Source organism: Channa argus, chromosome 18, assembly GCF_033026475.1.
Source record: "Channa argus isolate prfri chromosome 18, Channa argus male v1.0, whole genome shotgun sequence".
Taxonomy (NCBI): domain Eukaryota; kingdom Metazoa; phylum Chordata; class Actinopteri; order Anabantiformes; family Channidae; genus Channa; species Channa argus.
Window position 1 is genome coordinate 18273425 of NC_090214.1, and position 26361 is coordinate 18299785.

The window sequence follows — 26361 nt, forward strand, 5'->3', positions numbered from 1 at the left end:
TTTTTTACTATAATACTGTAACTTTTATTGTCAGACTCAAAAAAAGTAAGTTGTAACTATAGTTAAAAGTATTGAAAAGTACAATGGTGCCCTTAAAATTGTAGTGAAGTCCAAGTATGATGCAGCAGAAAATGAAAATACTTCAGAAAGTAGAAACTTTTACGAATTAAAGTACTTAAGTAAATGTAGGTAACTACCTTCCACTACTGCAGCTATGAACAAATTCTCTTAGCTTTTTACCTTCCAAAAAAAAAAAAAAAACAGTAAAACAACATGAATTTAAAAAAAGATTTATTTTAAATTCCCCTGTCTGTTCTGTAATACCATCAAACTACATAATTAAAAAAACTTAACCGACAGAAGGAACTGATTAACATGATTGTCACCACATTCCCACACCAAACTGTACCCGTATATAAAGACATGACTGAGTTTGATATATTTTATACATAAATGCGAGAAAAACGTGACAGTCTCTTAAGCAGCTAGAGGACAAACAGGGAGAAAGTAAAATTATCTGAATGTCCTGTTTATGATCAAATTCAACATATGAAATCTGTGATACAGTTTATTTGATCCAGCTGAATTCAATACATGTGCAGCAGCAGCGTGTTTAAGAAAAAAGAAAACAAAAAAAACAACAGGATATTTACGTTATTTATGGATACAGCCGTTATTTTTTTTTTTAAATCAGTACAACAAACTGATGCTGCATTTATGTTTTATTTTGTCATTACATCTTACCATCTGTGTACTATGATGAAGAGATTTTGCTTCTCTACCAAAGTAGAGTTTTCAGTTGTTTAAATCTACAGCCTGTATTTATTTTTTTGCTTACAAAGTGTATCAATCAGATTGTGTTGTCGCTTAAAGGACCTTGTGGAATCTATGGACTGACTTTTCCCCCCTTTCCTGAAGATGACATCAGCACTACAAGGCACTTGAAATGAAGCTGCTTCCCAAAATAAACACACTACACAGATGTCCAAGAAGAGAGTGGCAGGACAGTGATTAGAAGGTAAATATAATAAACACAGAGCAGCTGCTTAGTCTGAAACAGTTAGGAATTTTTACCTTATGCTTGTATGAATGTGCCTTAAAACAGAGTGACAGAGCAGAGAGATGTTCCTTTAAGCTTCTCATCGTGTGTTGGAATAAGGGACCAAGCTCCATGGATGGTGCACGAAACCACAGGCTGACAGAACTGTGTCTATGGTCTGGGTGCAGTAAGTGAAGCCACTCAGTGAATCTATAAACAAACCTTAGTTTACACAGTCTCACCCAGCAGTCCATTTCTTTTGCACCACTTTGCTCAAAACTAGCCATGATTTGTATTTCTACAAAGCAGTATGTATGTAGCACATATTTAGATTTTGGATGTGAAAATATATCAAAATGTAAGACAACTGTGCAAAGTGATTATTCAGGATGGCACCAGCCTTACTTTAAAGCTATCATCTGTTTATGGCCCTTCACAAACAACTGCACTGCAGATGTAACAGTAGTGACACTACATGATAATTTAGTGCATACGATTGAGAGACGGAACAGAAAGACCAGTTTCATCTGTCTCAGTAAAGTCGTGTTGTCTTTTATATTTCTCTACTGCAAACATGTTTCAACAATGCAACATGTAGAACTCTTACCAAATGGAAATATAACTAAATGCACAGCTTCTATGACAGCATTTACCTAACGGGAATGTCCTGTTTTAATCCTCTGGAGATTATTCACAAATTCCAGATCTGATTCCAGCTCAAACATGTATATCAAAAGTTGTCATTATTATATATGATAAAGGAGTAAAACTGTGAAACTGTAAAGCGACACTTTGTTAACATAGTCCCTGCAGCGGGTGGAAGAACAGTGTTTTGTGACTGTAGCTTTGGAGCTGGAGCTACAAGTGTTTCAGACAGAGGGTAAGAAGAGGTACAGCATAAAGACCCACCATGAGAAAAATGAGTTTGGAAGTGTAAAAAATCCAAATCTATTTCACTAGAGCCACAGAATACAGCTGTGAATCGAAATAATTTCTGCTATGAAATGACCCTCTGGGTGTTAATTAGCTGTGACTGGAATGTAATGGTAATACAAAAGAGGCACAAACTGGGCTGTGTTTCAAACAGAGAAAAACACTTCATTTGAAAGAAAAGTTCAGATTCATAAAAATAATATGTATATACTGAAATATCAGGTGTGTGAAAATGAATTTATACAGTATGTTAGGTTTTCTGATGTACAGGTAGTGAAACACCAGTACTCAACTGTGGCTGATGTTAATGCTGACACAAAATATTTATAACATCTGACTGCAGACAAAAGTTTTGAGCTTTGAGACTGAGTTTAAAGCTGCATGTGCTGTTACCAGGGCAACGAGCGTTGTCTGCTTGTAGAGTCAACATGGGGACTTTGCTTCCTGGTCTCCCTCCCTACAGCTCAGTATCTTTGTATTTCTGGGGATTGTAGTATCCCCTCTTCGTCTGCTCGGCCAGCTGTCTGCGGTACTCTGCCTCATTGTCCTCGTGTGAATACGGCGTCCTGGAAGGGGTCTGTGGCTCGGGGTTTGAGCTTGAACTGTTTAAAAACACAAAGACAGAGACACTGCAATGCCAATCTAAAAATATAGAAAACAAAAAATAAAATACATTACAACAACGCAAAAGAAAAGTTCTGTCTGTGCCCAGGGGCCTATTTTTTCCTGACTGCCTATGATTAACAAAGGATAAGAAGAAAGAGTGATGCTCTCACCCTATTGGCTGTGGACGGTTGAGGTTGGGTTTTGGCAGCTTTACTGGGACTGCATAGATATCTGGATGCTTCTGGGCAATTTCCAGCTGTGAAAGGAGAGGACAACAGGACCCAGATATGTCAGAAAAATCCACATCCCATCTCTGCAAGAAAATCAAGAGACTAGAAGAGTTTCAGGCACTTTCTCAGATCACCCTCTTTCCCCAGTCTGTCCTAAAACAATACTAATGTACCTGACTGTTTAAATTAATTCCTAGTTTCCTACTCAATGCATTCGTCACACAGGCCTCTCCTAATAAGGTTATTAAGAGTGACTGACACACACTAAGAGACCCACTTTAGGTTCAAGGTCTGCTTGATGTTTACTCAAGGTAAGTGTACACAACAACAACGTCACTGGCATCATAGTTCACATATTTCCGTTCATAATTTGTGGATTGTGATTCAAGGCTGTTGCCTGGATCATATGACATGCAAAAGATAAAAGGTGCCATTTTGCCTGGTCATATACAATAACCTCATATTAGCTTCAGCTCTACTTTAAAAACATTTTGTACATAACGCTTTCAATGTCCACACAGTTATGTCCGTACTGCTATAGTAATAATCTATATAATGTATCTATACATTTGTGTTTTTCATGTTGACTTCAATAAGGTTAAACATTTTTTGTGGTGGAGATACAGCTGTAAGATGTGTCATGGTTACAGTACATTTACACTTCAAATACTTAAAGATCATCTAGATATTTGAGTTATATAACTTGTTAATATCTACTAATTTGTCATGTTTTTCTCTTAGGGGATCAGTGGAAAGCTACCATACTACGACAGTGTTTGTTAACACCATTACTACTGACTCTAGCGTTTTCTGCCTCCTGCAGTTCCAGCACCCTCTGAGCTCGGGCCATGTAGTCCATCTTCTCAAAAGCTTTAATCTGGGTGGAAATAAATACACGATTACATTTCTGTGTTTGACCATAAATAATCACTTCTGCAAATGTATGTTGAGAGATGCTAACAAAGGGGAAAACACTGTATGGGACTGAAGGGAATGGAATGAAGTTATAGAGCACAATTTAATGGATGATGACTTTATATGAAGTTGGAACATGGACATGCAGTTATTTTCAGTTACCTGATCACCCATTTTCTATGGCACATAGAAGCAATGAAAGCAACAGAAGAAAATTAAATACATTTAATAACTAAGGCCCAGTCTCTAGACCCTGGATGAGTCCGAAATATATAGTATTTCTTTTGTTAGAAACATGAATTTAATAAGTCAGAGAAAATAAATCAGTTTGACTGTTTTGGGGACTAAAATGTCCATGTGAAATCATCATTCTAACCTTGCCCAAAAAGGACTTGTTGGCGGGGTCCTCCTCCTCCCTCGTCCTGGGGCTCTGCTCTTCTGTTGGCTGGTTCGGTCGGGGGACCATGGGCTTCAGGGCCACAGGAGGGGGAGGTGGCTTGTTTCCGCCCACTACGTCGCTGCTGATGGTGCTGCTTGAGTGTGAGTCATAGCTCCGTGCTGACTCAGTCCGAGTCTGAACACGGACCTGTCGCCAAAAAAACCAAACAAACAAAAAAACTCTTCAGGACATTTTGGTTCATTGCAAACCTTTTTTGGTGAGTCTATGGGTTTTGGGCTCCCTTAAATAAACAACTGTTGAAATCATTGATACCCCCTCTATGAAAGAGTGAATCCACAATTTTGTTTGAAATAACTTGAAATAGACAAGAAAACAATTAAAGAAATGCAAATAAAGACTTAGCTTTTGACTTTTAATTTAAGAGAATATTTATATTAATATAATATTAATATTTCCATATTTTAATAACAATACAATACAATTACAATCCAATAAAAAGACTACTGCACCTGCCAACATGTAGTTTAGCCTACTTTCTTTGGTCCATGTTCAGTGTCGTGCAGACAGTGATGCCAAAAAGCAGATTGATTACTTTTTTCCACTTTAAATATGCTGAATCGCTGATTACAAGGCTAAATATATCTCTTATGCCCATTACAGAAATTGAAAGATCACTATAATTCAGCTATTTATGATATTTTGTAACTAATTTGTCTGGGCCATTATTAAATATTGTATCATTTCGCATATTCAGTTAAATGAAATATCTTCAGATTTATATTTCTGTGTCTAAATTATTTTTGTCAGTTTCAAGTTATTTCAGAAATTTTTGTTTTGTGGAAGGATACCAAACAATTACCAGTAGACAGCAACTGAGTCATTGAATGCTCCCTTATGCTTTCTCAGAAAACATCTTCAACTGTATTTCTTACTAATATAAATGAGACATTTGTCAATTTTATTGATGCAAGGTTCTCGAATGTTTGCTTGTGTATAGATAACATTTAATGTTTGATAAGTTTGACTACTTTTAATAAATATAAATTAGGGATTTGCTCATTATAATACTTAAGTAAATTAATGACAAATTTTGGTTCTCACAACTCATCCAGCCTCAATTTGACACAGGGTGAGAAAACAAAGCAAAGAGTGATGAAAAGAAGCGGTTTGGGAAAGAGGGGAAAGTTCTCACCTTTGGGGGTTCAGGGACAAAAGAAGGGGGAGGACTGGGCTCTCGGTTCAACACCTCTTTGCTCCCTGACCTCCTCATTCGAGCCCGGGGTTCAGGGTGAGGCTTCTACACACACACACACACACACACACACACACACACACACACACACACACAGAGGGGGGTTGTCAGGTTCAGGTTATGCACACTCCATGAACAGAATTCAAAAGGGAAATCTCCTACTGTGTCAACATTTTTACAGTATTGACACATTTTAGCTAATGTCCCCACCTCATCTGGCAGCACGGGCTCTGATGATCGACTGATGGCCGACACAGGCTGGGGCTCGTCTAATGGCTCGTCCAGCTCGTTGTCTGTATAAGCCCCTCCCTCGTCCGCGGTATCTTCGTAGTCACTGGCGAGACGGCTGTCCATGCTCAGGTAATCTGCACTCATCGCTGACAGGTACGACATCCCGTCATCTTGGAGATCCAGGTCCTCCTCTGAACCATCCAGCTGAGGAGATGGAGAGAAACATTATATTATTTCTGCCTTCTATTCTAGGAGCCTAAAACTATCTACTGCATTTTAGGCTGCGATTTGTAACTCACAAAGATAACTACACTCACCTTTCCCTCACACACCCACACAGCTCTGTTCTGCTGTTCCCGAATTGTATCTTTCACGCTGCCATACCACGCATCATTTGCCGAGGCCAGTTCGATGGTTGCTATACGTGCGTGAAAATAAACATACATTAGTAAGGAAATCAGTCATAATGTTGAGATTTTTTAATGTTTTCCATGCATTTCCTGTTGCTGTATCAGCCTATTCAGAGTAAAACCAACCAGTGAACAGGTGTGAACAGGTCTTTCTCAGCTTGAGAGCCTGCTCATACAGTTTGCGCGCGCTGCGGTTGGACCCGGGCATAAGTCTGTTCCTCATGGTCTTGACACCTTGCTTGCTATCTGGGTTTAAGAAGATGACGATGGGATACCACTGGGTGTAGTTCAGAGTGTCCACAGCTTTGGGAGTAACATCCAACAGAGCATGGCGGTCCTAAGAAAACATGCAGAAGTTCCAAAGTGTTGGATGGTGTAACTGCTTTAATACTGCAAGCTACAGTTTTTTCTGTTACCGTACCTGTTCAATGATTTGGCGAATGGTGTTTAGTCTCACGACTCCGGAGGATTTCTCACTTCCTGCATCCTTGGGCTCAGTTTCTGAAAGAGGAAAGAAATTAATTAATTAAGAAAGAGGAAAGAATTTGTTTTTGTTGACACAAATTCAGAGACTTAACTGACACCTTTAAACAATAGGGATAAAGTGAGGACTTACTAGCAATGACAAAATCGTCGGGCATTTCTTTGGCTAGTTTTTCATTTGCTGTATCAGAAATGGGCCCAAATATCACCACGGGTCTTTTGAATCCAGCTAAACAAAACATTAAACAGTAAAGAATTTTAGTCACAGATGTCCCAGAAAAACACAAGAATGTTGGTATATCATTTGTGACACATCAACATTTTTTTGGATTACCTTCACGCAGAACTACTCTCTCGTATGCAGGGAATCGTGTGGTGACTGGAGCAGCAGTCAGATCCTCTCGGCTCTTGCGGAGATCTTTCTTTTTTGCTGCTCTTTGACCTCTTAGCCGCCAGAAGTCTCCTCTGTCATTGCCTGATGCAGCCCGAGCAGCATTCTGAACATTAGCCATTTGCTCTGCTCTGTGAGGCAGAAAACAATTACAAATAAAAATTAAAAGTCACATTAGTGTGAACTGCCAATAAAGATGTATCATTTTGTATGACTTCAACCCCAGCAACCAGATTAAGAGGAAGAACAGGTTTTTCAGATAGATACTGATATTTAATTCAGGTAAAGTTCTTCACTGGCATTTATATACGTGTACTCTCCAAATTAGAAGCAAAGTAACCAAGCTAAAAATGAGTGAAGCTGCTTTTTAAAATTGAATTAATGTACAGTGCATTCAGAAACTATTCACAGCGCTCAACTTTTTCCACATTTTGTAATGTTACAACCTTATTTCAAAATGGGTTAAATTCATTATTTTCCTCAAAATTCTACAAACAATACCCCATAATGACAACATGAAAAAAGTTTGTTTAGAATCTTTGCTAATTCATGAAAAATAAAAAACTAAACAAACAAAACATTTTAATAAATAAAAATCACATGTACATAAATATTCATGGCCTTTGCCATGACACTCAAAATTGGGCTCTGGTGCATCCTGTTTCCACTGATCATCCTTGAGATGTTTGGCCACTCAAAGACATTGACAGGGTTGTCCTGTAGCCACTGTTTTGTTATCTTGGCTGTGTGTCCTGCTGAAAGATGAATGCCCCATTCTGAGTTCCAGAGCACTCTGGAACAGGTTTTCATCAAGAATGTGGCCAAGAGGTGAGCGGTGCCTGTCTTCCACCCAACATGACACTTAGCAATCTTTCAATCAGACCAGAGAATTTTGTTTCTCATGGTCTGAGAGTCCTTCAGGTGGGCTGTCATGTGCGTTTTACTGAGGAGTGGTTTCCGTCTGGCCACTCTACCATACAGGCCTGATTGGTGGAGTGCTGCTGAGATGGTTGTTCTGCTCTCTCCACAGAGAAATGCTGGAGCTCTTTCAGAGTGACCATCGGGTTCTTGGTCACCTCCCCGACTAAGGCCCTTCTCTCTTGATCGCTCAGTTTGACCAATGACTCAAATTTCTTCCATTTACGGATGATGGAGGCCACTGTGCTCATTAGGACCATCAATGCTGGAGAAAATTTTCTGTACTCTTCCCCAAATCTGTGCCTCGATACAATCCTGTCTCGGAGGTCTACAGACAATTCCTTGGACGTCATGGCTTGGTTTTTGCACTCTGACATGCACTGTTAGCTTTGGGACCTTATACAGACAGGTGTATGCTTAATTGGAAAGTGCAAATGCAGCAAATGCTATGAATACTTACATACACATGATTCTTTTCCATTTTGTACATGTACTATAGTTTTAGCATAGTAATTTAATATTTTTTAATCTTACTGTTAGAGAATCATTAGGCTCCTGCATAATTATACACGGTAATTTCTACAAACACCAATATGACACTGGACAGTGATACTAAGATTTCAAAGTAATATCAAAATCAACAAAGAGGATTTAGTTGCTTCCTTTTGTGTGTAAATTTGTACATAAACATAAGTGTTGGTAAATCTTAAACAATACACAACCACAACCCCTACACACACCTGCTTTTGTTGGGGATGATTCCTTTCTCCAGCAGCTGGTTGTCTTTTTCAGTGCGGATTGCCAGCCAGTTGCCTAGCTTGCCATCATAAAGCGTGTCTGTCACTTTAAAGATCTCTCCTCTAGAAAATGCAAGGCTCTGTGGAGACTCCTTCTCATATTCAAAATGGGTCCTAATAAAGAATGAATCGCCTCTGCCGGATGCTAAAATGTCTTTGTAGACTAAAACAGAAAGCAGATGATAATCAATCCTTCACTGAATGTTACTGGACCCACTATTTGTTATAAAGTCATGAAAACTGAGGTAAAAAGTCAAAACAAAGGGCAAAAGTATTGGTAAGTGGACTTCCTGTGTACCATGGGGCTAATTTCAGGGGCTTATGAAATTTTCCATATACATCATGAATTTTTCAAGAAGTCTAGCATATTTTTAGAGCTATACATTAGACATTCAACTAAACAATATCATCACTGTTACAAGTTATTAATAGTGTTTCATCCTCAATATTGTGAATTAGATTTACATTATTACATATCTGTATTATCCTTTTAAGCAGGCATTATTTATTAAGCACAGTACCATCAGGGTTGCTCTGAGCAAGAATGGTTACATCTTCTCCTTTGGGAATCTCCAGGAGGTAGAGGACTGCATCTTCACGCACCATGCCTCTGAAGTCCATGTTGTTAACCTGAAACAGGCAAACCAAACAGGAAGTGTCATTAGAACTATACTAACTTCAGTAGAAATGAAGAGTTAAAACATGTTTTATTAACACCACACCACGGCACATTCAGCTTGTACAAATGTTCCTTCATCAGAAAGTTTTATTAATGGAATGCAAACTTGTTGACAAATTAATGAAAAATAATTGCATCCTCTTACATGCATTTCAAAAGAATTATAATGCAAACTTACCTTCAACCGAAACATAATGATAATATTGCACATTCAGCTAGTACAGATGTTCAGCAAAAGTCACAAACATGTTCAAGGGGGTATAAAAATGGTATAATAAAATAATAATTACATCAGATTTGATCCTTGGTATAATTTGGGTTTTTGATGAAAAAAAGTGGATGCAAACTTTTTAAAAAAAGACTTTAATATGAGATAAAAAGACCCACCTTCACTATCTGATCCCCAGTTTGCAGACCTTCCTGCTCAGCTGCACTGTCCTCCTGAACCCCAGCGATGAAGATGCCAACATCATTTCCTCCTGCCAGCCTCAGACCAACACTGTCACCTTTCTGGAAGCGCACCATTACTGTGTTCAGCCTGAAGGAAAAAGCCACTTTGTAAAAAAATGAGGGGGAATCTACATGCAATTAAAACGTGTTCTAACTAAAGAACTGAAAGTGACCTCAAAAAACAGATTATCAGTCAAAATTTAGGAAGTGTAACAATGAAAAATTAGCAATATACTTGCCCATATATTTCCTGGTCCTCTATGCTTGGCTTTAGTGGCACCTTTGGAGTTAGCATCTTTGGAGCATGAACTTTTGGTGCTACAATGGCTGCTGGTACTGCAGAAAAAGAACAGAAAACTATTTATATTTCAAATTAATAGAGGTTTGTAGTTTATGATTACTTGGAAAGAAACATGTTTACCTGGTGGGGTTTCAGATCGTGGATCCTCCCTCTCTGCTTGCAAAGTGGCCTTGTCTTCAAAAGCTTTGTCCGCGCCTTTGAATGGTGTTGGCAATGCACCCATTTTTGCCAGCCTGTTTGGCGGGTCCTCTCTGGTAAAAATGTTGATGACTACAACATCAGTCCTGGAGACATCTGTTCAATTTTATCTGAGCTACTATCCTAACTACCTACCATATCTCTTACAGAACTTAATTAATGAAGATAAATAATTTCTTGTGATAAAATCCAAGACCAGAAAAAAAGTAATTATCATGACTAAATATCTTTTTTTAAATTTGATGTGATGAATTGGGTAAGCTTCAGAAAGTTTAAATCAACATAATCCTGCATTATCCTGATTTTTCCTGCTGTATTTAACATGCAGTTAATAAAAATAACAGGGGATCTCTCAGCAGGGATGGGCTCATTGTTTTAATGGCCTTGATGATCTAACAATAATGGTGAAAGCTACACAAATTTCTGAAATTAGCTCAAAAAAATATGTGGGTTATGCTTGTGTACATGTCAATAGATCCTGAGCAAAATTAAGTTAAACAGTTACATCTTTGGATCAAGAAAATAATTCCTCCCTGTGGTTGAAGATATAACAGCTCACCTGGGCTTCTCTCTAAGCCTTTCGTTGGAGGAGTGGGATGAGAGGTCAGAGTGTTGGCCTCGTCTATCATCCTGTGGAGAGTAGGAACGGTACGACTCTATCTCTGAGATATCTGAAATGCAACAACATCAAACATTTTGTAAAGAACAGAGAACTGTGTCTGAGGGTCTACTGGTTCTGTTCCATCTTCATGTTTAGCTAACACAGCCTAAAAAAACACCAGAAAAAGCAAAATGCTTATTTCTCCTTGATCCTGTATTTTTTTTTTTTTTTTTTAATTACATAATGTGACTTTTACACGATTCAAAATCCCTACCGGCCATTAAGGCAAAAAACCAAACAGCTGTGTCAGACAATTAAAGGTCATGTCTTTACTCGGAGTTGAATATCCCCACTAATTATACACGTCACCAGCTCCAAGGACCTTGATCATGACTGGGAACACTAACACTCAACAAGATCTTGATATCCATGTATTCCAGTATGGAAGGAGTAAAAGAGCAAGACAATACAATTAAAAAGCAAAATAAAGTGAATTCACATCACAGGTGATTAAAACCGGACACATCCTCATTCACTCTCTCACACACACACACACACACACAGTCAGTCAGTCAGTCCCTTTTACTCTCAGATATACCCAAAGAGAGATATACTGAAAGACAGGAACTGGAGTACTGTTGCGGTGCAAACCTTAACATAATGAAATTCTGTCATATCTAATAGCAGGATTATGATGGGGGATTTGATCACCCTGGCAAAGGCGAGTGAGCACTTTAACACATGCAGACACACACACACACTCTCTCTCTTTCTCGCACACACACAAACACACACGCCAAAACCAGACAAAGTGGGTCAAGTCTTCTGGCCATTCCCTCTTCCTGCTAACATTTGGTCAGTGAACAATCCACTCACACCACTTATCTAGATTGCTTCAGACCAATCACAGAACACCATCTGGTCATGTGACATTAAAACTAGGTATAAAAGAGTGAGTAATCACAGTTGGGGAACATTAATGATGAATTTCTGGTAAGCTCATAGTGATATTTCGTGCTTTTTTGCTATAGTTGTACACATTAAGAATACTTAACTAAAATGGATGTGAGTAAAATCTTTATTTTATAAAGGGAAACAGTTTTGATGGACAAACAAAATAACAATAACTACAATGTTTCCACGGTTGATTTATATAAAGTTCCCATGCATATATGATGATGGTGGTCACTCGTCAGGTTTGCCTCTACACTGGGTAGGACCTGCTGCTTTTCAGTTTCAACTGACTCTCACCATCAAGCTCAGAATCGCTGTCGACCATCGGGGGGACTCGAATAAGCACCTGTCGTCGATCTCTCTGAACCATCAGCTGCAGCTTGCCACGGGACTTCTCAATCAGCTTCCCAGCATCACTGAGAGATAGGTTTTCAGTCACCGTACCGTTGATCTGACAGACAGTAAGAGGAGAGATGCCTATCAACATACTAAAAAAAAAACTGAACAGCACAAGTCCTACAGTATGCAGTTATATATTGATATAGTTTTGGTTTGCAAAGGAAGGTGACTGTGATAAAACTCTAAGGGATGAAATTAGCATTTCCTCAAACGTGTAACGAACATGAATGATAGAGTTAAGCCACATGAGGCCACAAAAGAGAAGGAAATGTATTGAAATTTAATGATAATCAAATGAGTCATTAAATATAAGAATTTGCTCGATTATTCCATTTTATTCCAATATAACTGAATATCCTTGGGCTTTTAAAAAACATCCCTTTGGCCTCTGGGAGTTTGTGATAAGTCATTATACTAGAAAAGAAACACATTGATACTACCTTTAGTATAATGTCTCCTTCTTGAAGATTCCCACCTCTGCTGGCAAGTCCTGTGCTTGTCATCTCTTTGATGAAGAGCTGACTGCCCAGGCGAAGACCGTACTCTGGAAAAGATGTTAAAAAAAATGTTTGCAATATTACTACACAAACACAGACTCTGAATTCAAATTGTAAACTATGGTAATATTTGAAACCATAATTGAACATTTTACATTTATTCAAAATACTGAGAATTTACTCTATGAAAGTACATTTTCAACTTCAACTTTCAATTTTATCCACTATCTTGTATAATGTGGAAGCAGTGCTCCAGAGCCGCAGAAAGCTTGTTAAGTTAAATTTGTGGTCCGTTACCGATTTAAATTGAATAGAAATACAGCAATAAAAGCAACAAAAAAAAAAAAAAAAAAAAAAAAAAAAAGGCAAAAAAAATGTACACAGTTCTAAAGTCCTACTCATTATGAATATTAAGTGGTTTTTGAAAATAAGGTTTGTTTCTTACCTTCGTTGGGCCGGTTCTTGAGAAGCACCACACTGAGTGGTTTTTCCAGTGGTTCCATGTCCCGGGCAGGGCGAGACAGCGGGATGGGCATAGTGGCAGGTGATGGCGAGTGATCTAGACGGTCTCTGCTCCCGCTACGCTTGAGCGGGTCGTCGTACGTCCTCGGGGAAATGGGGGACTGTTCACGTCCCCGTTCCAAGCTGGTGTCACGTTTGTAGCGCAAGTCAGGACTGTTGGTGCTGTCCAGTGTTCGCTCGCTTCGGAAGCGTCTGTCTGGGCTGTAGTCCCTGTCAAGTGTTCGCTCGCTGCGGTACCGCCTATCAGGACTGTGGTCTCTGTACTTTCTGTCTGGGCTGTAGTCACGGTCGAGCATGTGCTCACTCCTATACCGGCGATCTGGGCTGCGCTCTCTGTCTAAAGTTCGACCTCTGCTGCCATCTCTCCTGTACGGCCGGTCAGGACTGAGGTCTCTCTCCATGCTCCTGCCACGTTCTCGGCGGTCATAGTCTCTGTCATAGTCACGCTCACGTGTGTGGTAGCCCGAATCCATGTAGCCTCCGGCACCTCGCTCCCTTTCCAGGCTGTGGTCACGCCCAGCGACACTTGGGCCACTGTACACACTGCGGCGATCATGCTCATAGCTGTAATCATCATTGTAGTCGTTGCTGAAGACTCTGTCATCAGGTGATGGGGGACGGTTTAGCAGATTGAGCGGAACCTTCCTGGGCCTCTTTACGATCTTTTAATTAAAAAATATTAATTTAAATCAAATATTTCTTTAATAAATAATTATTCTGTTATTTTTAAAAGATTACATTTCTGAGTAAAAAGCCTTTGGCGTTGAAAGCAGCAACAAACTGATATGGTTCAGAGAACAACCAAAACGCTTCACTTACAATTTTAGCTACTTTGCCACATTTTCTGAGGGTCTGGACAGCGAAGGAGTGTATTGCACCTTCCATGGGGATGGCATTCACCTGCATCACTCTGTCTTTCTCGCTAAACACAAACACACACTGACATATGAATAAATATGCTAAATTCAGGAACAGTTATCATTTTAACCAAGTTGGTAAACATTCATAGACAAAAACAGAGTCACACTGTTATTTTTAAACGTAAACCTAAAGTGACAGGTGGACCACTAAGAGCTGTGAGTAAAACATCTGTTTAAGAAAACTGAAAGTTGTCTGCTAACAAATCAATGAATAGAAATTAAAAGAAAGTTGTATTTAAGGTGGGAACTTCCATCCAATCTAATCCACTCTAATAAAAAAGGTTACTGTAAAAAAGAACAAATGTATACAGAAAATTTACTTTCAATGCAAAATGGAAAGTTCCAATCTTCACGTTTCTGTTGTCAGTGTTGTCAAATGTTATTTTTATTATGGTAAGTGAATTATACTGACTTTTATATAAACACAGATCAATATGTAAAAACTAAGTAATTGAAACCAGCACATACAATAATAACCCATCGGCAGGTCCTCCCTGCAAGACATCGGACACCACAATCGAAGTCTCGCCAGTTTCTTCATTTGGGTTGTCCCGTCCCCCTGACACTGCAATGCCAAAACCCATTTTTGGATCCTGAAAACAGAAACAGAAAACATGTTCTCTATTCTGTGTCACCATGTGCATTAAATATTGTATTTGTGGGCATGGGAGTGTAAGGTCCAGTAATCTCTAAAAATGTGGAGTGGGTGAGATCACTTTATTATTATGACACTGTGTACAGTGTAGATAGCGATTAAAGAAATTCTGAATGTGGTTGTGATTACAGTTTTGTATACAAGTCACGTGTGAAAGTTCAGCGCCCGCAGCTCCGTCGTCGGTGTGTTATGTGCGATTAACAACGATGCAAATCCTTGACTCTGTAATGTGGTGTCTGAGCAAACGTTAGGATGTTTTTTATTTTAATTTTAGGTTTTGAAATGCAGACTGTTTTGTTGACGGGAATTTGTTCTGGCCTCTTAATGATTCTACCTGCCACTGCTCTAGTTTAGATGAGATTAGGTCAGAGATTTGATGAAAGTCCCTCTATATCCCTACCATCTGTACTTAAAAAAAAAAAGAAGAAAATTCACAATTCACCACTGCCCTCTGTCTCTAGCAGATGGCTGTGGAGGGGGAGGGAGGAAGTGTGAACAGAGAAACAAATGAAGGAAAAAAAATCAAGTAACACAGGAGACAGACATTCTCCATCATTTTGTCATCATATTACTCCTGTCATAAAAATATAAAGTGAAGAATAAGTAATATTATCTAATATTGAAATTTAAGCAACGTTTGTTACAATGCTATGATATTGGTGTTTATTATGCCAAAAGAACAAACAAAACATCTTAAGTTGGATTTTAGCTGTTCTTTTGATCATGTCCAGTTCCCAGAAGCACTTTGTGTCATGTTTTCTCCTACAGATATGTCCATACATTACCTAGTTTTTGGTATGTTCAATTTAGTTTTTTCCTCATTAATCTACACTTAGCACCACATAATGGCAAAGTAAAAACAGAATTTTAGGAACGTTTGCAAATGTATGAAAAGGAAACCTGAAATATTACACTGACATAAGTATTCCTGGTAACAATACTTGAAGTTTAGCTCAGGTTCCTCCCATTTATCTTATATACCTTGACTGAAGTCTACCTCTGATGAATTAATTTAATGAATCTCTGTAGAAGGCCTCACAGTTGACAATGCATAATATATAAGAGCAAAAGCCAGGGCTATTGCAATATTTGGGGAAAGATACAAATAAATTCTGCTGGACTGCAGGTTCCCAATAGCATAGTGGCCTCTATAATTCTCACATGGAAGGTGTTTTGCAACAACCAAGACTCTTCAAAGAGCTGATTCCCCTGCCAAACTGTGCAATCAGAGAAGGGCCTTAGTATGAGGTCACCCTTAATGCAATGGTCACACTGGCAGAGTTCCAGAGATCCTATATGGAGATGCGACAAAGTTCTTGAAGGACAACCCTCACTGCAGCCTTCCACCAGTCTTGGCTTATATGTCAGACTGGCTAAAAGGAAGCTTCCCCTCAGTGCAACATAAAAGCAAAAATCACTTGAAGGACTCTCAGACTGTGAGGAAAGCTGAATTGAGTAAACTACAGGGATGTCATCAATGAAAACCTGTTCCACATAGCTCATGGCCTCAGACTGGGTGGAAGGTTCATCTTCCAAAATGACAACAATCCTAAGTGCACAGCCAAGAGAACACAGGATTGGTTTAGGGAGAACTCTGTCGAAGTCCTAGAGTGGCCCAGGCAGAGCCTTAACATAAATCCTATTGACCATAACTGAAGAGACCTGAAAATGGCCGCCGCCACCAACGCTCCAGATTCAACTTGACGTAGTTTGAGAGGATTTGCTATGAGGAAGGGCAGAAAATTCCCCAGTCCACGTGTGACAAGCTTGTTGCATGACACTCAAAAACACTTGAGATTGTAATTGCTGCCAAAGGTGTTTCAACAAAGTACTGAGTAAAGTGTAAATAATTTTTATACGTTTTTTCTTTTCAATAATAATTTACACAAATTCTTACAATTCTGTCTTCCTTTTGTCATTATGTTGTACTGATTGTAGTTTAATGAGAAATACTGAATTTAAACAACTCTAGTATCAGGCTGTAACATAAACTTGAATAAAGTAAAGGTGGACTTTATACTTTCTCAATACACTGTATATTTCATAAAACATACTTAACTTTTCCAGCATTTACAAGACTTTAATTACATCTTTGCAAATCAGTGCTTTGTCCCTAATAACAAAATGATTTATGAAGTGTTCTGAATGACACAAGGAGGGACAGAAGAAGTAGCAGTAGGGAACACATTTAGCGAGAGTTAAACAGTGGAGGAGAATCAAAAGCAGAGTGTGACAGCTGGCTGTGGTGGGGTTGAGAGTTGGAGGTCACATGCCCGCAGCAGAATACCTTTTTTGCACTAAATCTGCTTTTCTGGCTTTAATGAACTACAGCACAAGACAATGAGCTCATCATGGTGATTATTGTTGGCTCTGCTTAGCCTACAGAGCAGCAAGACACACAGAACCCATACACTAGAATATTAACATTAGGTCTTGACATCAAATGTTGCAGACCACTTGCCATTCGGGCAAGTAGCTGAGACATTTTTCTCTAGACCTATTAAAAAAATAAATAAAATAAACAGGGATTTGGGCAATTATTATATTACCATACCAAACATTAAATTTAATTTTATCAGGAAATGAGAATCTTGACAAAAACAATTAGCTAATTTATTTGCTTATTTTTGCTTTTACAGATATCAGTAGAAAGTCCCCTACTTGACACAACAACAGGTGCAGAGATACCTGCAGGTAGTGCCTGTGTTTTGGAAGGTTATCCATAGTAAAATAGCCTAGTTCATAGTCAAAATTTACCAGTCACAAATGTTTTAGCCATCTGGTCAAAATGTTAATATGCGTATCTTTTGTGAAGTTTTTATTGGAGTTTTTTCATTTTGGTGGAGTTGACACAGATCATGTTTTGCAGTGTTTGGTTATGAACTTTACTAGTTAATTTATTGTTGATATCTAGAAGCATTTAATGCAGTCAGATGGGTTTTTGTGCATGTTAGACAGTTTCTTTCAACTGCAGCATTCTGCAGCCAACTTTAGTGGACTGGCATTTCTAGCTGATCTAGTTATTTTTTTAAATAGCTTTGTATAGTTTTTCATATACAGTAATTCAAGTGCTTAATGGCAAAGATGAACAACCTAATGCAGGCTGCCGCCTGACAACCAACCAAACACACAAAAAGAAGCATGGTGATTGCATCAATTTGATTAATTTAGAAAAGGATTGAAGTTCAAAGCTACAATATGCAACTTCAGTGCTAGCATTAGAATCAAACTCAATTCCACTCACTCAGTTCAGAGTTTCAGGTAGTCATCATTAAGAAAATACCGTAAACAAGAATACTACAAAACTTAGTAATGAGGCAGAAATCCTTTTCTTGTCTGTTTAGAAGAATAATCAACATTCAAAAAACATTTAAACCTAAATATCATTGCAAAGCTGTCAGCTGGTTTCCCCACAATTCCAGTTTTACAGCATATTTTGAGTTAAAATCAAATTAAAGTTACATACTGTATCTTTAACGTACAATATATCATTATTATATGATTTTAATAGAAATATTATTAACGAATATAATATAAATTATCACCACAAAGCTTATGAAGTGATTTAAAAATCAGCTCCACCTCTACCAACAGTGATGTTTGACCCATATTGTTTATTAATTACTGTGCTGGTTTTGCCATAATTACCATATTATGTATTTTTTAAAATAGATTGATTTATTAGTGGAATACTTTTACTTTTGAAATCTACTTAGTACTTTTACTTGAGGAAAAAAAGTGGCACTAGAAGTGGAACATCAGGACACGACAGCACTAGCAAGTGTGCAACAGCCGCCCATGTGAACATTATTATATTTTTACCAATTGCCTAAGTTTATTCTGCCTTTCACTGAGAGAACAGGAAAATATCTCTTGCATCTGTAGAAGCTCTTTGGCCTTGTGCAGGCTGGCTGACTGTGACTTGTCAAACTAATAATTTAAATGCACTCCCTGCAAACCACTAGGAGGAACAGCCTGGCTTTATGGCTGAAATGTAAATACTATAAATCAGATGAGGTCGGGTGTCGTAGGTACATAAAGACTCACCCTCTGCAAGGTCACAGTGTACTGCTCCCACACGGTCTCCTCCATGACTGGGTTCTGTGGAGAGAAAGGGAAGATTACCATGGTTGGTTTCATTTCACTGAACAGATTAATAACGTATTACATGATGTAACAACAAAGCCACTTCATTAGCTTGTGCTGTCATTACACAACCAGGAGCTACCAGAAGAACAATAACAGGACCTTGGTTCTTCTGTGTACAAGTCTGACTAAGAAACTTCTGGCTCCTATTGATTCTTTATTGATTAGTCTTAGTAGTTACCTCCTGAACAACTTCCATAAGAAGCACTTATAAATAATTCAGGACAAATAGCTGCTTCCGACAGATTGTCCCACGAAATCACAGATTACACAAATCAATCGTTAATCACTTCATTTCAATTAGGAATAAATTAATAGTGAACTCAGGAAAGCTTAGGACTGAAATTAATTATATTAATGAGCAACCTGACCATATATCATTATTTAATGGCCCCTAACCCTGAAGAGAGAATCCAGCCATTGGTTCTGTTGTCACTAAATAAAAAAAAAGCAAAACAAAAAAAAACAAAAAAAAAAACAAACAAAAAAAACAAAAGATGTTAACGCTTACAATGAAACAAAAAAGGGAAAAGAATCTCTGCATTACAGATCCTAACATAGCATTTTTTAACAGAAAAAAAATCTATGTTGTGTTAAGCAGTAGATCAAATAATCCATTTAGCCTATCAGTCCTAATGAAATACACATTAACTTTTGTCAACATTTTCAACCATTTAAGACCAAATGGAAAGCTGATTTTCCAGACACCAAAACAAAGATCAAAACATTAAAAAGTGTTATCCATGATACATTTTAATCCCTAACAGCAGTAGTCAGTACCACGTTTCTGCAAATTCTGACAAAACAAAGAAAAAAAACAAAGAAAAAACTATATATATATATATATATATATATATATATATATATATATATATATATATATATATATATATATATATATATATATATATATATATATATATATACATATACATATACATACACATACACACACACACACACACACCCTCTACTTTGCAGAACTAGACAAATGTTGGATGTACAAAAAAAGAAATAAATAAAAAATAAAAAATTCAGATCCCTGACATATCTAGGTCCAGCTGCCTGGCTGAGACCCCTGCACCAGGCACAGATCTGATCACATTTAAGCCATGGTACTAGAATCACACTCACGAGTCCCTGCAGGATGCGTATGGTCTTGACCGCATGGGCCCATTTCCTGTGCAGGCTGAGAACGGTCTTCATGGTTGGCGCTCTCCGTCTCTTCCTATCTTTGTCTCTCCCTGTTCACTGCCAGTGGTGCTCTGGCAAACTGATGTGCGCCACAGCCTCTTCCATGGCCACAGCTGCACAACCACCAGCAGCTCTCTCCCTGCATCTGCCTGCCTGTCTCCCTTTGACGTAAGAGAGATTCTGCTGGCCTACATTCAGCACAAATCCCACCGTCTGCGCGCAGTGTAAACATACAGAGACACCAACTCCTGCAAAAGCATGCAGTGATTAAATGCCAGAGTGTTCATCTACAAACACAACAACAAAACGCACAACACATTTTGGATTTAGATATCTTAAACGCTCTTCAAACTTTTAGAGATCTTTTGTACATCTGCAAAAGTGAGCCACGAGCAAAATAACACTGTAATCAGAAAGTTTAAGTTTGTTTTTGGGAAATAAAGTTAAAAGAAATTTGTGAGCTGCTGACATTTGTTGCCCAGGCTTAGTGAAACGGGGACATTACTGAGGCTGGCAGCATACCTATTCTAACCCACTTTTTTTGATATTCTGGCCTTTAAGGAAAACCAAATGACCAGCAGCAGTATCAAAGAGACTGCAAGGAGTCCACAGGACAGACGATTGAGGCAGAAGTGAATATTCGGTTTTTGATCAACAAGATGAGAAACCGAAATACTAAAGACAAGAAACTTTACAAAGTGGTGCTGTGTATTTTTGCCTTTGCAACACATAGGCCGAAAACAAAACAGCAGCAGAAGATAGCATTGCTACATGTAGACAGAAGAGAGAAAAATGACTTAGAAGCCGCCAATAAATTTGTTGAGAGCAAGGCCAAACGAGTTCAGACTGAGTTCTTGCACAGTGTGATATGATTGTGATGGCTGCCAGCAGGCAGGACCGCTAGATAAATCTTAGCCCCCCGAGTGTGGGCCATTACATAACGAAACACAAATATATTTCCACTAATGAGAAGAGCGGTTGAAATAGTGGGTCATCCTTGTAGGACGTGACTTTAAAAACAAATTATGTAGAGATAGAGTTGATTCTATATTAAGAAAGCCAGAAACAGAGAATGTATGGGTCCTAGACAAAACTCTGAGGCCTGTATTTAAATAAAGCCACTCAGGTTGACATTGGAATTCTAACTTGACACAAAATCATGGCTGTGTTTTGTTTTAGTAGCTCCCAGTTTGGGGAATTTTGAAATCTGACCATTATACAAATGCATTTTCACATATATTTAGGCTTGTGCTTTTAATATCCACAAATATTGACATTACTTTTTTTTTTTTAAAACTAAAATGTTCGTTTTGAAACGGTGAAGCTGTAACTCATCGAGCTATCAAGTAATTAATTATTCAAATATTGGTTACAGGTCATGACCTCAAGTTTACGTATAAAATATAAAAACAAGCTGATATTTTTATTGTGATATATTACAATGCGCATTACAGCAATTGGAAACTACAAACACTGACAAGCTATGTGAAATTCTACTGTCCTGTCTGAAGTTAAAAAAATGTAATCAGTTTGAATAAAATCCACACTATAAGTGCAGGAAAGGAAAAATTAGTTACTTGCTGTTTTCTGCAAAGCTCAATACTGAGTAATGACTTTTCTTAACTCAAGATCTTTGACTTCTCTTTTAGATTTTAGATAATTAAAATGTACCATATGATTCGAGGTCATGCAATTGTAACTTTCTGTGTCGAAGTCTGCATAGACGGATTTCCTCTCGGTAAATGTAAGAAGTTTCAATGTTTCAGGGTTTGTCACTGTGTGCGCTAGAGCTTTTGGGCCCTGAAAACAGATAAGTTGGACAAGTGTGCCGCCTGCTGGCGACAGAGCAGAGTGACAACGTGAGGGACAAAAAACCAAAACAACACACCATTACACGCACGAGCTAAAATATACCGCCGCCATTATGATAACTTTGGACATTTGCAGCCTTTGGTTTGTTATGAAACTACAGGTCATAAGATGTTGCCCCTGAGATGCCGCATGGAGAACAACTTAAATAAATAAATAAATAAAGCAAACGTTCTCTCGAGAATCAAAGCCCATGATGTGCAATGTCACTGAAACCACACGGTCAGATGTGTTAGATGTTGATACAGCAGCAGCTGGTGTGAAGTCAACCCAACATTTAAAGCTGGACATATTTACTTTAACTCTACAAACTAATGGAGCCTGTTGCACTAACAGCAGGTGCAACAGGCTTCACCGGGAGTTCACAGTAACTACTAAGTAACTATTAACTACTACATCCCAGAAACACAGAGGCAATAAAGCTGTAATAAGAGTTTATCAGCGCAGTTTCAGGTTGACCTGAATGTAGCGGTGCTAATACTTACTGTGAAATACTGAGCTGTGTATCTGCTCACAGAGACCAGACCCCCTCCGTTTACTGGCATCACGCACTTTGAACTGTCTAGGACTGGAACTGAGGATTTAAACACAGCTATGGATAATTAGACGTTTCCAGTCGTGGGAAGGCAACGACGTTCGGCAGAAATAATGAACGTTGAAGTTTAGAAAGTGCTAGAAGTCTCTTCAACTTTACTGGACACGTTGCACTTCATTCGCTAGAAACGTCCAGATCAACGTTAGACGTTAAAGGCAAAAACAAATTAGCGCCGACTGCTCCTAGCTTGGTACAGATTATACCAACTGAGATTGGAGTGAATTTAAGTTTTAAAACACAAATGCAGTTCAAAATCATCAAACTTCCTCAGCCTCGTTTAGTTTATTTAAAAGAATGTATTAGTTGTCAGTAATAACAAAAAAAAAAAAAAAAAAAAAAACTTCTCATAGCTCTATTGTGTGAAGGGGAGCTGCCCCATTAATACCGCTGAGATGGATCCGTCCAAATGTCCCATTGATTTTTAGGGAACCTGCTGCGAAGCTCCCAGACAGACTGAGCACAAAAACACAACGAAGACTGCACACTGCAGGCTATAATTCAGAGAAAGATATGACATTTATTAAATGGATCCAAGTAGACACAAACAGGGGTGATAAAAATATAATTATCTATTGTTCAAATCAATCAATCAATCAATAATAAATAAATAAGCAAGTGAGCTATTTAACACCAAACTAAAAACATTGTTTAAAACTCCTTATGGGTCTGGCTTTGTGCACAGGGGTACTGTTGAAAACAGGAAAGGACACTCCTTACACTATTGTCACAAAGTTGGAATCATTCTATTGTTACTGTATGTTTTAGCATGGGGACTTCCTTCCATTGGTACTGTGCACCATGAAAAACAAACAGAGACAAGTACACGGCAGTACGTGGTTAGACATAAAAATGCAGAGCTACTAAAAATATGAGTCTGTTAAACATGACCAGCTGAAGCAAAGGTTTGGAAAAATTAGAGGATTATGAGCAGCTGCACTGTGTGTGTGTGTGTGTGTGTGTGTGTGTGTGTGTGTGTGTGTGTGCGTGCGTGCATCTGTGTATGTGCACGTGTGTGTGTTCATTTAACTCTGTTCTTATCTGGTGATTTATCTGCTTGAATCACAGTTAAAAAACACCTGCTTACCCATAAAATGTCCGAAATCCCTAATGCTTTGGAAAACCTTTTCCTTCTAAAAAACCCAAAATTTTATCAAATGATTAAACCATCTGTTAACAAAATGAGCAACACTTGGCCCATTTTTTGAATGCCAGAAAAGTACTGCTTGAAGAAAAACACGACAAATTAAGAAAAAAGAAAAAAGTTAATTGAGTCAAATCATCCCATTCACTGTGGGATGTGAAATAGGCCTTAAAATGGGTCATCCTAATGCAAAATAACTTAACTGAACTGAATAATGTGTGCAACCAAGTCATTAAAACAATGAAGCTTGTATGACATGACATGTCTCTCTGATTAATCATAATCATGAATGCAGGAGGGGGGTCACTAAAGCATAGTTGTGTTAGAAGATAAGAGATGAGTAAATAAGTCTGGGAAACACTGACTCACTGAATCCGATCTCATCTCCGAATCATCAATGCATCAACGGAGAGGTAGACTTGTATGCAGCCCACAGACTATTTTTGGGAGAAAAAAAAACTACAGCATGTATTTTTCAGCTTATCCAGTGAAGGGATTATAAAAGAGAATCTTAAGATTAAAATTTGTGACTTTTTCATCAGAGCAGAAACAAGTGACGTGTAGATGTAGGAGTTTTTTTCAGGGGACTTTTGTAACATCCAGCTGGTAACATACTATGCATTATGTGTGCAAATACAGCTGACCCAACATAAATTGCAAATACAGTTGCCCCATGATTTGATTTATAATAAAACGTCCACAGTATAATGCATACTTCAATGGATTTTTTATTTTTTTTGTCCTTTGGGCTTATCCCGTGAGTTCAGGGTTGCCACAGTGGATCATTGTCTGCATGTTGATTTGGCACAGTTTTTTTTTTTATGCCAGATGCCCTTCCTGACGCAATCCCCAATTTCTACTGGGCTTAGACCGGCACTGCACAGCTGGGGATGGAATCCCCGTTGTTAGGTTTTCAGTGTCTTGCCCAGAGAGACACAGAGGCACTTCCACATATAGCCAGGACCAGGGATCGAACCACTGAGCTACAGTCGCCCCTCCACATACTTCACTAGCATATTCAATTCAATTCAACTTTATTTATATAGCACCAATTCACAACTAAGTCATCTCAAGGGACTTTACAGAATGAAGTAAAGAATATAAAGATGTATGTAAAGATGATTATCATATTCAAACTAGGTGAAGTAGAGTGTGGGTGTGTTGGGTTTAAACACTGAAACACACATTAGGAAGTCAACAAGACAGCACATACAATACAGGGAGAAAGTCGACACCACAGACTTGTAAACAACATACCATCATAATAGCCGAATAGCTGCGGGAGGAGAGGCGGCGAAGATACAAGTACTGGGTTTCTCTGGACCAGCAGAACCTGCGGCTGGACTTGAGCAGGTCAGTGCTCGTCTGGTCAGAACCAAGTTGGTCCCTGTACACAGAGTGAAACACTTAGCTGATAACCAGTTATTTGCTATTAATGTATTACGCAAACCCTGATCAAAGTCACTTTCTCAGTAACAGTCCGGTCGTTGTTGATCGGGACAGGGACACAATTTGCATCATTTTGGCTTTGTACTGCAAAAAAAGTTTAAATGAAGCTACAGCGATTTAATTGCAGACTGTCAGGTTTTATTTTTCAAACAAGAACAGAACAGAACAACAACCTTTATTGTCACATATACACATTGTAGTTCCATGTTAGAATGAAATTCTTTCACTGCATTTTACCCATCCCCCTGGGGGGAGCAGTGGGCTCTCATGGCGGGGGGTGCCCAGGGAGCTGGCACTGAGTATCTCGCTAAGGGACACACCTGGTGGGTAGGCAGGGTTTGATCCTGCAGACTTTTGCATCCGATCCTGCCGCTCTACTCTGCTGCTCTAACTATTGAGCTGCCAGGTGTGTGTATTTTTTGTCTGTTCCTACAGCTGTGTTTTTTTCATTTAAAACTGGGCAAAAAGTCTGACTAAAACATGAGGGGGTAAGCGTAAAGCTGCAAACAGAATAGATCCAGACACCAAATGAGAAGAGAGTAAAGCATATCGCCAAAGACTTGCAGGTGCGATCCTTTATTGATCGTGACATTTTCTTTATTTTATTCATTTCTATTACCTGAAATACAGCACTGTAGTTTTAGTAATTTCATAAATTCTTGTTTATACATGAAACCATCAAAGTGAAATCTGACCAGATATCAATCACTCTAACATGGTCAGTGACAAACATCTCTATAGCAACACACTCTGTGTACCTGGACAAAGTCAGAAGACTTTTAGACTCAAGAAAAGACTTTAGAAAATATAAAACAATGTAAAAAAAGAGGCATGTAGAGATCTAAAACAACAGATGAAACAAAGGTGAACTTGGCCTAGAATAACAAAGAGAAAAGAATTTGTAGAAAGGAGAGAACTGGTCACTAATCTGAATTGTGGGCAGGCGTGGATGCTAAAGGATGTGGTTCTCTTGTATTTATTGATGATGTGACTGATGACAAAAGCAGCAGGACAAATGTTTTAGCGTTTAAGGCTGTAATATATGCTCAGAATCAGAAAAAGGCTTCAAAACAATTTGAACAGTGCTTCACAGTGCTCCTTAATAATAATAACCTAAAGCACTATGTGAAATCACAGTGTGGGTCAAATGACGTCAAATGAAGCTTTAAAATTGCCAATTTATTAT

The 26361-nt window shown here is 38.4% G+C and overlaps 1 protein-coding gene across 7 annotated transcripts in view; it reads right to left on the reverse strand.

Annotated features, from left to right (window-relative positions):
* Nucleotides 1-233: 233 nt before the first annotated feature.
* Nucleotides 234-26361, reverse strand: part of tjp2a (tight junction protein 2a (zona occludens 2)) — a 35026-nt gene continuing 8898 nt past the window's right edge. The window contains exons 2-26 of one of the 7 annotated variants that reach the window (XM_067483185.1): nt 24984-25113; nt 22476-22564; nt 18829-18882; nt 14595-14719; nt 14026-14128; nt 13130-13868; nt 12628-12731; nt 12086-12239; nt 10793-10904; nt 10156-10286; nt 9974-10070; nt 9672-9822; nt 9127-9235; nt 8549-8768; nt 6834-7021; nt 6633-6728; nt 6438-6517; nt 6143-6353; nt 5924-6024; nt 5586-5810; nt 5316-5420; nt 4100-4309; nt 3608-3685; nt 2749-2834; nt 234-2574 (exon numbers count right to left, since the gene is read on the reverse strand). In XM_067483185.1, the coding sequence (XP_067339286.1) occupies nt 2430-2574; nt 2749-2834; nt 3608-3685; nt 4100-4309; nt 5316-5420; nt 5586-5810; nt 5924-6024; nt 6143-6353; nt 6438-6517; nt 6633-6728; nt 6834-7021; nt 8549-8768; nt 9127-9235; nt 9672-9822; nt 9974-10070; nt 10156-10286; nt 10793-10904; nt 12086-12239; nt 12628-12731; nt 13130-13868; nt 14026-14128; nt 14595-14719; nt 18829-18882; nt 22476-22535 (3684 nt within the window). In that variant the 5' untranslated portion in view covers nt 22536-22564; nt 24984-25113 and the 3' untranslated portion in view covers nt 234-2429. The other 6 variants (XM_067483187.1, XM_067483186.1, XM_067483184.1 and 3 more) reach the window with 6 other exon arrangements.